The following is a 13,806-nucleotide window of genomic DNA, read 5'->3' as shown; positions in this document are numbered from 1 at the left end:
TTAAATATAAAATAACGTTCATTTATATAATAATACATTATTTGAATACTTTACTAAGTACTCAAAACTGGGTTTACATAACATTGCCCGTATGAATTTTGTAACTCATGATGTAGAACTTATAAATTAAATGTACAACTTGTTATTAGGACTTGTACAATACTAAATAATATAATAATCAAAGCTTAGATTCTGCAACATTCAACAATAGACAATTGCATGCTATGTTTGCTATGATGCATGCATAACTATCTTTCAATGTATAGAAGAGATTGAATATATACACCATAACCAACAGTTGCACAAATTTTATTAAAGTTGACAGAAATTTATTTCATAAATTAGTACTAAAATGTTAAACAGGACCACAGAAGAATTGAATTCTTAATGAGAACGAATGGTCTTCACTAATTCATTTCTATTTACATATTATGTTATACATCTTTGTTGACTGTATTAGATGCTCTTATATTTTTGGCCACCCAGCTTCTGCAACAGCAACCACCATTGTTCATTCTTTTCCTTTATATAATACTACAAACCCACCATTGTTCATCACCCTTTAACATTTCTGTCAAACAAACACAGTCCACCATGACGATTCTTCAGCCTTGTTTTGATTCCTTCACCTCCTTTAACCTAATTTGTCTTTTCTTTCTTCTTTCATCAATTGTTCTTGTTTCTGGTGAGTGTTCTTGCGAAGAAGTTGGAGACTTGGGAGAACATAAAGGAGAAGCACTTAAATATAAACTAGCCGCAATTGCTACTATTCTTTTTGCTGGTGCACTTGGTGTGAGTCTTCCATTGTTGAGCAAGAAAGTTCCAGCTTTAAGGCCTGAGAATGATGTTTTCTTCATGGTTAAAGCCTTTGCAGCCGGAGTGATTCTAGCAACTGGGTTCGTTCATATTATACCTGAAGCGTTTGAGAGCTTAACTTCACCTTGTCTCGGTGAAAATCCATGGGGGAAGTTTCCCTTCACAGGGTTCGTTGCCATGATGTCCTCCATAGGAACATTAATGGTGGATTCTTTTGCCACGGGGTACTATAAGCGGCAGCATTTCAACAAGAATAAGCTTCTGGCAGTTGTTCAGGATGAAGAAAAAGCTGGTGAACATGAAGGTCATGTTCATGTTCATACACACGCCACACACGGCCACGCCCACGGCGGCTCTCTTGATCATTCATCTCAAGATTTGCCTCTCCCTCAGTTCATCCGCCACCGTGTTGTTTCCCAAGTAAGGTTGAGTAGTACATACATGTATGTTCACATTTTTTAGGTTTACGATGAATTCTAGTTCATACTCCATTGTAGAGTACTTCACCTTAACATTACTTATTAGGTATTTCAGAATTCTAGTCCATACTCCATGTAAAATGTTGATTTTATATCATAGTCCTAGTACAAAATATATGTCCAAAGAAGATAATCTTGTGTCCTAGGTAAATTTTCCAACGCAAATGATTGCATCTAATAATTGTCAAATATGATTCTGAATTCTAAGATTAAATTTAATTCAAATCAAATCTCAAAAAATAATTTAATTTGAATCAAACTTAAATTTTAATGTTTGAATTAATTCGAACTCAACTAATTTATAAAAATGAATCTAATCTTTGACTTAAACTCAATTTATTTGACTGCTTAGATTAAATCCAATCTTATTATGTTTGACATTTTGGATTGAATTTGTGTAGGTATTGGAGTTAGGAATTGTGGTACATTCAGTGATTATTGGCATGTCTCTGGGTGCTTCTGAGAACCCAGATACTATCAGGCCTCTTGTAGCAGCCTTGTCATTTCACCAGTTTTTTGAAGGCATGGGACTGGGCGGCTGCATCACTCAGGTAATCAATCAAACACTTTAATCAAATTATGTATCACATTATGTGCTCATTCCTGAACTTTTATATCCAGGTCTAAGAAAGTGTAACATTGGCCTACACTTGAAAAGATTACACTAGTTAATGGAGAATGTTGTCATCCTGTCAATACCCTTCAATAGTAAAAGCCACTGATCAACATTCTAATAACTTTAATGACTCAAAAGTTTCATACTTATCCTTGATTTAACCAATTGGAATCATTTTTGTAACATTAGCTCCAATAATTTGGACTACAGTTTAAATATATAATCCATCATAGTTTTGTTTTTAATTTTTACAACTCAGAAAACATCATACAGCTAAAAAACTCATGGTACAACAAGCTTATACATACCGATTGCTTTTTCGTTTTTTCCAGGCAGAGTTCAAGTCAAAATCTGTGGCAATTATGGCAACATTTTTCTCCCTTACAACCCCAGTTGGGATTGCACTTGGCATTGGAATTTCAAGTGTTTACAGTGAGAACAGTCCAGCAGCTCTGATTGTGGAGGGGACTTTTGATTCAGCCTCAGCTGGGATTTTGATTTACATGGCACTGGTTGATTTGCTTGCTGCAGATTTTATGAACCCTATATTGCAAAGTAATGTCAGGCTTCAACTAGGGGCTAATTTTTCTCTTCTTCTTGGAGCTGGTTGCATGTCTGTTTTGGCCAAATGGGCATAACTTTTAGGGCATGTCTAGATTGGTTTCTTAAAAATGTCCCCTCTTTTTCTATCTGTTGTTTACTCCTTGAACCAATGCCAGAACAAATCAATAAACATAGCTTTTTTCATTTTCTATTGTAGAAAAACAAAGAAAGAATCCCTAGAACAACAAAAATGATGCTCTTTGACCTTCGTTGTTACTTTGAAAAAATATATTCAAATGATCTTCTCATCCTAAGTTTTATGTTTATTTTTGTTGTTATAATAAATCTTGCCATAAGTAAGGATGGATTCAAATTGAATCATATATAAACAAGGGTTAACTTGATCTCACCTCAAATCCAAAATGGTTATTTCAAATCCAAAATAGTTATTTCAAAATTGAACTTGACTTGTTTGAATAATTGAAAAAGAAGAAGAATAATTAAAGAAAAAATTATTAAAAAAGAATCATGAATGAATTAGTTTTTCAATGTAACAAAAGGGTTTGAGTTAAATCAAGTTTGAGTTAAAATTTCTTTAATTGAAACTCAGCTTATTCAAGTCAAACATCAATAGCTCGGATCAAATTTACTTCTAATATAAATATGTAAGATTTAAAAAAACAAAAATCTTATACGTCCTTAAATGTAAACATTATTAATCAAACCAAGTAAATCTATTTTTTCCATGTGCATGATTTTGATTTTTAGTTCTTTTTGCTTGATTAGTTTCGCAACAATACATAGATTACTTTAAAAAGAATATACATGTTTCGCATTATACAACAAAACTTTTATGTTTTTCCCAAGATCATCAACCAAAATAAAATCTTTCCCCATTAGAAAGACGCTTAGACAACTAAAGTATGGACAGTTCTCCAACAATTGCAAGGACTAAAGATCCCAAGTTACAAACACAAGTCAGCTTAATGATTTAGCTCTTTGTTTATGTTCACTGTTTATATGTACTGTTGAACAGCAAAAAGCTGCATTTGTTCTCTGATAATACTAAAAAAAGGTCAGCTTAAATGCTAAGCAGTAAAAGAATCCAAGTCGGGTTGATTATGAGTTTGACTTTGCTAACTGCATTATAGTTTCTGCAAATAGATCTTGTATTGGATTCATTTTTAAAGTCATATATACACCTTTGGAAAAGAGAACAGAAACAAAAAACAAAGAAAATGTTTGAAGTTTGAAACTAAAAATGCGTGTTTTTGAGTGGCCACAGGAACCACCATGATGCATGATGCACTTCGGCATTTCAACTGCATCTGAGTAAACTTTTCAGAAAGGTTCTTCTCTTTTCTCAAAACTATTAATTATAGAGGGGAAAGATCTTTTGTTTTGCCCGAAGGAGTAGTCTGAGCTGTAAAGATAGACCACATAATTAAGAGTACAAGTTCAAAACTCGTTTGGTGCATTGGTTGTGAATTGGTCAGTAAATCTAAGGATTTTTTAATTTAGTATAGTTAATTCAATTGTAGCTAGGTCAAAAAAGTAATTTTTAATTAGGATAACTTTTGATTAAATATGAAAAGGATAATCTGAGTCAAATAAGGTTTTTCGTTACCGAAAAAAATGTTTTGCTATCATGCAAAATTGTTAAAAATTTTACAGCCCTGAAATGTTGATTCCGCTAGCACACTTTCACCCACTTGAGATGTTGGGGCAATGAATTCTGTAGCCTTAGAGTTGAGAAATAATAAGATATAATACTGTAACTTGACCCCAAATTGCTTCAGAAAAAAAAAAAAGTCTTAAAAAACGTGATGGAAAATGATCTCCAGTATGATTCCATAGGTAAATTGTACTTTAATAGACAAGGGTGGCAAGGCATCACGTCATTTTTAATGGAGGATTTTCTGCCTGCAGCTAGCCTCTCCTTTTGTCTCATCCTCCTGGCCATGTACAGAGCACATTAAAGGGTCGCAATTCACAGATTTTAATGGAGAATGAAGAATAAGCATGGGAAGTTGAGTCTGATCTGATCTTTCAGAATTCCCTTTTGGCTACACAGATCATATTCCAATACCATAATCACTAAAAAATGACACCAAGCTCTACCCCTCTTTCGTTTATATATGCTTTTCATCTTTTATCTAGGTATCTAAGACAACATAATTACAAATAAACCCTCCATTATATTTACAAATATAGGCTAATAAGGCCTCTTTAGCCCCCCATTTGTGGGGCTATACATCCATTGGCTCTGACTAAGCTTAGGAAGATGTCCTTTGAGAATGATCAGACTTCACACTCTAGACTCTGCCTCCTCCGCCAGCAGCACCTGCAAAAATTCATCAAATGTTGGGGCTCATTTCAGTTGTATCTAAACCAATCTGCAACATACTCTTGAGTAAATTTTACAACTGGAATGCTAAACTGAGTTAAGTAATTTATAATTTTTCTAAAAATTTTTTACATATATGTACATTTTTAACATCCCTCAGCATTTCTAGAAATCGGTATGAACTTCAATATGACATGTGTACTTCACTCCTGCAGTTCATTCTATAGAAGCTAACACTTCTGTACAGGGCATCCATTGGGATTCAAATGAAAACAGTAAAATACGAAAAGGAAACATACTCAAATATTTCAACATAATTTGCCAATTCATCTTTAGATCCTCCAATATCAAAGAATTTGTCAATCGAAGATGTAAATACAGCACTTAGCCCATGATATAGAGGTATAGGTGGATTAGATCTAAACAGCTCGAGCTCAGATTGCTGTTCAGCTAGAAGAGCCGAGTTTGAGCTGAAGAAATCTCAACTTGGACGACCTGAGTTTAATTCGCATGTTGAACCATCCAATGAGCAGTCTGCCTTCTCCGTGGTCTCATACATCTCAAAATCCTTTATTCAGAAACAAGCTCACAAGCACATTATACTTTTGTGTATCGATCTTACACTCCAAATCCTGAACCTTCTAGAAACAACAATAAGACACCTCCAATTTCTCAGCTCTAGCCAAATACTGAATAACCCTATTATATGCACCAATTGAGCAAATCCCACCTTTACTCTAATCCTCCTGGCTGGACCATCTCATCGGATAGCGATTGAAACAACATGCTGTAACAGTCATCATCTGACACATACCAAGATCGCCTATTAGCCCATCTAAAAGAACCATTTTAGGCACAAATTGGAGCTTATCTAATTGGGTCTCCAATTCTGGACCCCATTTCCACCTGTTCACAACTTCAACAATCTTTGAAACATTCAAGGCATTCAAGAGATTGGTTTCTTTATCCCACCAATCATTACATGGTCATCAAGCCCGGGCTCAACAGACCTTATACCTTTAACAGTATATACAACACTGCCTGATGCATCCAAACACTCTATCCCCTCAGTCCACTCACTAGACTTATCACCATCACCACTCTTTCCAGAACAGTAACTTCTTAAAGAATAAAAATTTTAAACAAATTAGAACTAAAGCTGGGGCTTTTCTAATAACTTCAAGTTTCTCACCAAAAGAGGAGTTTTTGAACCCCAAGCCCACCTCCAAGTCTGTCATAACCTTTTCAATCCCAAGTCCGCCTGAATCCTCCATTCCTAGCCCATCGGAAGCAGTATCGTGTTCATATGTCTACAGGCCAAGCTTACCAAGGCCAGTATTTGAGCCCACCGTATTACAAGCCTAGCCCACCTTCGAGTCTTACCCTAAAACTATCGTTTTACGCTACGTTCCATCTCCCATCGGTTTTGTTCCAAGCCCACCACCTTCCTTTACATCTCCTATTGGATTTGTTCCAAGCCCATCTCCTATCGGATTTGTTCCAAGCCTACCGTCTTCCGTTCCATCTCCTGCCAGGCTTGCTCCAAGCCCACTTGTCTTTCCACTCTCGATGGTGCTCCCTCCACCCATACTGCTACCATCAGCGAAAAGAGGCCCAAGAAGCTGTGAATTACACATACGGGTTGGGAACTGATTGTGATAAAATCCAGTCCAGTGGACCATGTTTTTAGCCCAATAATCTTGCCCAAGCTTCTTATGCCTTCAATAGCTTCATGCTCATTCGGAGGCAGAGTCATGTTATTCATTTGATCCAAGTAAATTTTCAGCCTAGCCCAATTTTTTCATCTCCAAAAAGAGGCCCAAGACAAGAAGCTGTATTCTCATGCATGACTCAATCGATGCATTTTTTATTATGAAAAAGGTACATTCGTGATTGGATTCTTATCGCCACAGCGAAAACATTATTATTTAAAATATGTCAAAGGACTTATTCTCATCTACCGTCTAGTGTAAAAAAAAAATTACATATATCAAATTTTAATAACTCAAATATCTGTCTATTATAAAATTTTTGTTAAAATTTTTTATTAATTATGAGAGTAAAATTATTATTTAATTAAAAACATTAAAAAACTAAAATTTTATTTTATTTTCTTTTTTTCGTTTAAAAAATTAACAGTTCTCTTTACCTAAAGTTTGAAAAGTTATATTTTTTCTTTAAGGTTTTATTTATTCCTTTCCTTCTCTTCTCTGGTGATATTATCCAATTAACCTCTCATCTATTGGTGCTCCCTCCCGCATCTAAAACAAAGACATGATCACGATTTTTTAGCCATGAATGCAACGAATCATCGTGCAATGAATGCATTTATGGTAGAAAAAAAGTTTAGATCTAGACAAAAATCTATCTTATGATTTGGCTCTAGACATAAATTTTATCTTCATTGATGGTATGTCTAGATCTAGACCATTCTTTAGTCACAAATGTATTCATCGTATGACAGATCTAAATGACATACGATGATTTATCGCATTTGTGGAGGGAGAATGATGGTCACATCTTATTCTAGGATGCAAGAGAGAGCATTGGTAGATGAGAGGTTGGCTAAAGAACGTCACTAGAGGAAAAAGAAAATGAATAAAACTTTAAAGAGAAAATATAACTTTTTAAACATTTGGATGTAAAGAATTATTAATTTTTAAAACTAAAATGAAAGAATAATATAAAATTTTAATTTTTAATATTTTTTTGATTAAATAATAATTTTATCTTTATAATTAATAACAAATTTTAACATAAATTTTATAGCAAGTGAGTATTTGAGTTCTTGATATCTTGTATATGTTAGTTTGTCTTTACATTAAACCTTAGGGGGGACTATGTCTTTTGGCCTTTAAAATAATATGATTGATAGGAACCTTAAGTGAATGGTGTTCCTAGTCACAATCCACGTCCTAGCTTGAATTATTTATAAGCCACGCCCTAAATTTGTTGACCCCATTGCTTGGAAGTGGCCTCCACTTTAGATAATTAGGCTTATAATATAATTTGTTACATCACATATATTCCAAATTCCATGTGTGCCTCCTTGTATTTTTTAAAAGTGACAAAATTATTACAAATTTAAAGAGTCGGTGGAGGTGGGTCCAAATGAAAAAATTATTTTGAAATATATTTATTTTATTTATCCAATTTAATTTATAAGTTAGAGGATAGAAAGTTTAAATAAACATTGGTTTAAGGATGATTTTAATCAAATCAGTTTGATATCAAATTTGATTAACTCAAACTAGTTGTTTTTTTGATAATGTTAGAGATGAAAAAAACTCTTTGAATAAGAAGAAAAATCCTTATAAAAAAATTGTTAAAAAATAATAATAATAATAGTTAAAAGAAAAGTAAATTATTGATAAGAGAATACTCGATGAAACAAAATCCCTAAGACATCTATAATCATTTAAGGGAATTAATTCAAACTTAAGAGAATAAAATTACACATATATATAATTATTTATTAATACTTTATTAAAACTATTATGAAAATATATAATTAAAAAATATAATTATTTATATTTGTTCTCATTTTAAAATCATTTGAGCATCTCACGTTACATTAATTTATATGAATGAATTAATAAAAATGTTAAATAATATTATATGTATTTACTTTTAATATATAAATTTTAAAATTGGTGTATACATTACGTGTTTTATATAAGTGAGTATTCCTTTAACGTTAATTCAAAATTATTCAATTATTTTATCACGTATATATATTATGTATTTATTTACATATTTAAAATAAATATATATAATTATATTAAAAAACATTTGTATATAAAATATTTCTTATCATAAAAAAATATTGCTATATTAAAGATGACTCCAACTCAAATTAACTTAATTTGATTAAGTGTTTAGTTTAATTTAAGTTAATTTAAGATAAAACTTCAGTATTCAACCTTAACTTGAAAATCTTTTTATTAATATTATTTATTTCACTGATCAAATAATTCATTTAATAAAAATATTAAATATTTTATCGATAATATTATTTATTTTTATGTATTTATTTTGAATCATCTTCGGTCAAGTCAAATACCATGAAAATGACTGTTAAAGATAAAGTAGACCTACCTTTGCGTAATTATGGGACCTTGAAAAGAGACAAAACCAAAACATTATCGGCCACCTGGTGCTCTGCCTACTATAAAAGTCAAACCGTTGTTTCGCCATTTCCCTCCATATTTACTATCCTTTTCAAACCGAACCCTAACTTTAAGTCTCTGTCGTTCTCTTCCTTGCGGCGGCGCCACCACGACAACCGCCATCATGGACTTCTCACCGCCTCCGATTGACGACGGTTTCTATGCCGAGAAGCTTTTCAACCAAGGCTACTCCTATACTTACGATGACGTTATCTTCCTCCCTCATTACATCGACTTTCCAACTGATGCTGTCTCCCTCTCTACGCGACTCTCTCGCAACATAGACCTCTCCATCCCTTGTGTTGCCTCACCCATGGATACTGTCACCGAGGACTACATGGCCGCCGCCATGGCTGCTCTTGGAGGCATCGGTATTATTCACTCCAACTGCACGCCCTCCGACCAGGCTGGTCTCGTTGCCTCAGCCAAGTCGCGCCGCGTTCCGATCTTTTCATCAAATTCGGTAATTTTTAGGACGCCGGACGCTTTTATTGATGACATAATGGAGTTTGGGGATTACAATCATCTTTTTGTCACTGAGTCAGGTAAGCGTGCTTGAGTTTAGAGTGATTCGCTATGACACTGGATAAAGATTTTGGTAAAGTTACTGATACGACGAGATAATAACTTAAAAATTAGTTCTTTAAGTCGCAGGAGGCTTGTATTTATGATTTCTGGATTTTTGGATTATAGCCAAGGCTTTTTTTGTTTTTTTAAAACAGAATTTAGTGCGTTTAGCTAGTTACTAGGATGAAGGTTAGTGAAACAACGATGTCAGTAACGTGAGAAGTTAGTGAGACAACGAAAGTTGCACCGTGAAAATTTAATTTTGTAAATTTGAAGTGTCCGTGTTACTTATATCAATATAGTGCCTATAGTTATGTTACTAGGATGCATATCTTGTACACTAAAGCCCTTAATAAGTAATGTGAAAAAGCTAATTTGTAATGTTAAGTGTCTTCATTATCATATATTGATAATGATTTTGATATCACTCTTTACTAAAATGTTTAAGAATTATATTGACTTGAGTTTTATGGGTTTACCTGTTTTTGACAAGTTCAGGTACTGCAAGATCCAAAATATTGGGCTGTGTGGCAAAATCTGATTGGGAGAATTTGAATGATAAGAAAGTAAAAGTTTTCGATTATATGCGTGATTGCAGCTCCAAGGTTTATGTCCCCTCGGAATATGATTTGTGTCAAATTAGTGAAGTTTTGGAGAAAAATGAGCTTGATTTTGTTGTTTTGGAGAGTAATGGTGAGGTGTTAGATGTGGTTTTGAAGGAGGATGTGGAGAGAATACAAGGTTATCCAAGATTGGCAAAGGGCACAGTGGGACCTGATGGAAAGTGGATGGTGGGGGCAGCAATTGGGACTAGGGAATCCGATAAGCAGAGGCTAGAGCATTTGGTGAAGGCTGGGGTGAATGTGATAGTGTTGGATAGTTCCCAGGGTAATTCAAGTTATCAGATTGAGATGATTAAGTATGTGAAGAAGACATATCCAGATTTGGATGTGATTGGTGGAAATGTTGTGACAATGTATCAGGCACAGAATTTGATTCACGCTGGTGTGGATGGGCTAAGAGTAGGGATGGGATCTGGGTCCATATGTACAACACAAGAGGTTTGTGCTGTTGGGCGAGGACAGGTATAAGATTTTGCTTTACAAACTAGCTATTTACTGTGAAAACTCTAATTGAATCGACACCACTTAAACTTAAATAAACTGTACTGGGAATGTATTTTATTGCAATGGCTCCTTTTGTATGATGATACTTGACATGATGTTTACTTTGAAATGATCTTTTTTTTTGAGAAATAAATTAAACTCTTAAATAGCTGATTTTTGAAGTAATTAAAATAATGGCTAATGCTTTAGTGTGAATTTGTAATTTTCTACAAGGTTTTTAAATGTTTTGTATTGCACTGAGAGCAGTTTTTCCTATTTTTTGTTAGTAGGGTGCTAATTTTGTAATTGATACTACTAAGAGTTAAATCAGTGTTCAATGTTTTGAGTCTCATTATCCATTATATCTTACCTTCGCCTTCTGATGAATATTATAATGTGGAAGATGTAAACTCTCATCATGATGTTTTCAGTCATTTTGTCATGTTCAGAAATGTTTACTGGATCATGTTATTAATTTCTTTTGTCCAAAACCTACTTTCAGGCAACTGCTGTTTATAAAGTTTCATTTATTGCTTCACAAAATGGTGTACCTGTCATCGCTGATGGTGGTGTTTCAAACTCTGGACATATTGTCAAGGCTTTGGTCCTGGGGGCATCTACTGTAATGATGGGAAGCTTCTTAGCTGGAAGTACAGAGGCTCCTGGAACTTATCAGTATAATCAGGTATTATAGTCATCCAGTGAAGTGGTGTGGATGACACTCCTATTATTTTTTCATGAGTTTTCATCTTTATGTTGCCTTGTTCATTTGCTTCATTTATTCAGTCTTATTGTTTCATTTGAGTATTTATCTGGTTAAGGGCATTAGATTTCACTTTTCCATATTTTTGGGATAACTATTGTGTGTTTCATCATATATGGAGATAAAAGTTTTATAATAGCAATCCACGGCTATTTACAAGTAGAATGTTTCTTAGATGAAATGCTGTACTTTCCTAAGCCTTTGTACTCTTTGCATTGTTAATTTCTTCTCTTTTTATAATGTGCATATATGCAGCTGATTGTTTTGTTCTAAAGAAACAAATTATTTTTACGTTTTGTCAAGCCTATTGCAATCTAACGAAATAGATAGTATCATTTTGCATAATGGAGTTCTATGTGCATGCTATTGTTGTTAACATGCATTGGAACTTTTCTTCAAGATAGTAATGTTGTTTTCCTTTATCAGAAAGGCCTCCGGGTAAAAAAATATCGAGGCATGGGTTCCCTTGAAGCAATGACTAAGGGGAGTGATGCTAGATACTTGGGTGATACAGCCAAGCTAAAGATTGCTCAGGGGGTTGTTGGAGCTGTTGCAGACAAAGGTTCTGTTTTAAAGTTTATACCATACACAATGCAAGCAGTCAAGCAAGGGTTTCAGGATCTTGGTGCTTCTTCTCTGAAATCGGGTCATGAGCTTTTGAGGTCAAGAACACTAAGGCTGGAGGTATGACTCACAATTTGCTATGTTCTGAAGTAATTATATATACGCTCTGATGATTTTTGCTTAAATTTTTTTCATGACCCTAATTGCCATTATTGTTAAATTAATGGCAATAAAAATCGATTGATTTTAGCAGTTGAGATAATCTAATTATGGCATTAGGAAAACACTTGGCATGATAAAAATATTAGTTAATATTTTATGATAGGGGGTCTCAAGGTTGTAAACAGAAACGTTTATGAAGGTAGTCTTGGAACATCAGTTTCAAGTGAGCATCAACGTAAAGATCTTTATACTAATTTTTACTTTTTGAAGTAACAAGGAAACAAGCTAACTTTTTTCTGGGGATTAGAAACGATGAAACTTATATATTCTAAAATCAGGAGAAGGTAGGTACGTCAGTGGACAAGAGATCTGCAAAAATATCAAAATCCCAATCAATAAACTATATATACATACTTTTAGTATACAATTTGGGTACATAGATGATGTGTCATTATATGATTGGATGATTTTAAATTAAAGATAAAATGACACTCAATCACATAATGACATATAATCTATGTATTCAAATTATGCACAAAAAATATATACATATAACATTACTTAAAGCCAATTAGGGAGCCAAATCTATAGAAGACAGTGACTAATGTTCGTGTTTCTCTGTGAAAATAAGCAAAGCGTGCATGCTTAGCCCAAAACCCCCTTCCAATTAAGATAAATAAAGGAAAAGGGAAATTGCGTGAATTATTTTGAAACTGAATTCTAAATGGAAACAAAAAGTCTAATCTTTTCCCGCAAGACCTCAGTATGATATCACATTTCTCCCCCAAAATACGATTATTTCTTGCTTGTCATATATTTCATTCCAAAGTGATTTGGCCTCCTTTCCTCCTTAAAGAGCAAAAACATTCTCCATAAGTAAAACCTCATAGGAACCTGGGATAATGCATGATAACCTAGATTCTCTTCCCCATTTTTCTGTTTGATTTTGCAATTTGAGCATATTTTTCAGATGTGTGATTCAGTAATCAATGTAGTTTCCAGGAGTTGATCTTGTCTGGTTTTGTGGTTTTTCACAGGTCCGAACAGGAGCTGCACAAGTTGAAGGTGGAGTACATGGGCTGGTTTCATATGAAAAGAAATCCTTTTGAGATTAAAGTTGTTCTGCGACCTGTAATCGCAGCTGAGAATTTTTTTCGGTTTCTGATTGATGCATTAGTAAGAACAGTAATCAAGTAGAATTGGTCAACAGAAGATTTGGTGCAATTTGTTTTGCGCTTATGCGACGTTACTGATGTTTCAGCCAGGGCGGTCAAGAATCAAGAATCCTCTTATGAGATATTTTATCTATTTCAAATCCCCTTTGAAGGTGAGATTATGTTCAAATTAGTATTGTCCTTTGGCTTTTCTTTTAATTTGTGATGTAATATTATGAACGATTGCGATTGCCCTGCCTTTCAATTTCCATCAACAGAAATAAATTTGACTTTTCTTTTGGATCTTACATTTATGGACAGCGAAGCCTGTTATTGTGATTAGATGTTCAAAAAGAATCTGAATTAAAGGCATAGCCAGGCAAAGATGCACAACTTACAAAAATAGAGATTGAATGTGTCTGGAAAGTTGGAATAAATAGACTCCAATGCAGAGCCACCATAGGCCACCCCCAGAACATGGGTGGATGCTTAGTAAGGAAATTATATAATGGCTACCGCA

General features: G+C 33.9%; 2 protein-coding genes and 1 long non-coding RNA gene across 3 annotated transcripts; 2 read left to right on the top strand and 1 right to left on the bottom strand.

The window, feature by feature from the left end:
* The first annotated feature begins 444 nt into the window (after window positions 1-444).
* LOC123197563 (zinc transporter 1) lies at window positions 445-2,768 on the top strand. The gene is made up of 3 exons (XM_044611881.1): window positions 445-1,236; window positions 1,697-1,846; window positions 2,244-2,768. The coding sequence occupies exons 1-3, from the start codon at window positions 595-597 to the stop codon at window positions 2,547-2,549; spliced, it is 1,098 nt and encodes a 365-aa protein (XP_044467816.1). The 5' UTR covers window positions 445-594; the 3' UTR covers window positions 2,550-2,768.
* Window positions 2,769-4,278: 1,510 nt separating this feature from the next.
* On the bottom strand, window positions 4,279-5,904 carry LOC123198309. Its single transcript, XR_006497998.1, has 2 exons — window positions 5,101-5,904; window positions 4,279-4,798 (listed from the first exon to the last, which is right to left on the bottom strand). It is a non-coding gene; the product is annotated as an uncharacterized LOC123198309 (long non-coding RNA).
* A 3,054-nt stretch (window positions 5,905-8,958) lies between these two features.
* On the top strand, window positions 8,959-13,594 carry LOC123197854 (inosine-5'-monophosphate dehydrogenase 2-like). Its single transcript, XM_044612315.1, has 5 exons — window positions 8,959-9,515; window positions 10,036-10,622; window positions 11,146-11,328; window positions 11,833-12,090; window positions 13,170-13,594. Exons 1-5 carry the CDS (start codon window positions 9,095-9,097, stop codon window positions 13,239-13,241), a joined length of 1,521 nt encoding a protein of 506 aa, XP_044468250.1. The 5' UTR covers window positions 8,959-9,094; the 3' UTR covers window positions 13,242-13,594.
* The last annotated feature ends 212 nt before the right edge of the window (window positions 13,595-13,806 follow it).

Source organism: Mangifera indica, chromosome 15 (assembly GCF_011075055.1).
Source record: "Mangifera indica cultivar Alphonso chromosome 15, CATAS_Mindica_2.1, whole genome shotgun sequence".
In the NCBI taxonomy this organism is placed as follows: domain Eukaryota; kingdom Viridiplantae; phylum Streptophyta; class Magnoliopsida; order Sapindales; family Anacardiaceae; genus Mangifera; species Mangifera indica.
Note: the sequence above shows the minus strand (reverse complement) of the source record. Positions and strands in the feature narration are given on the sequence as shown.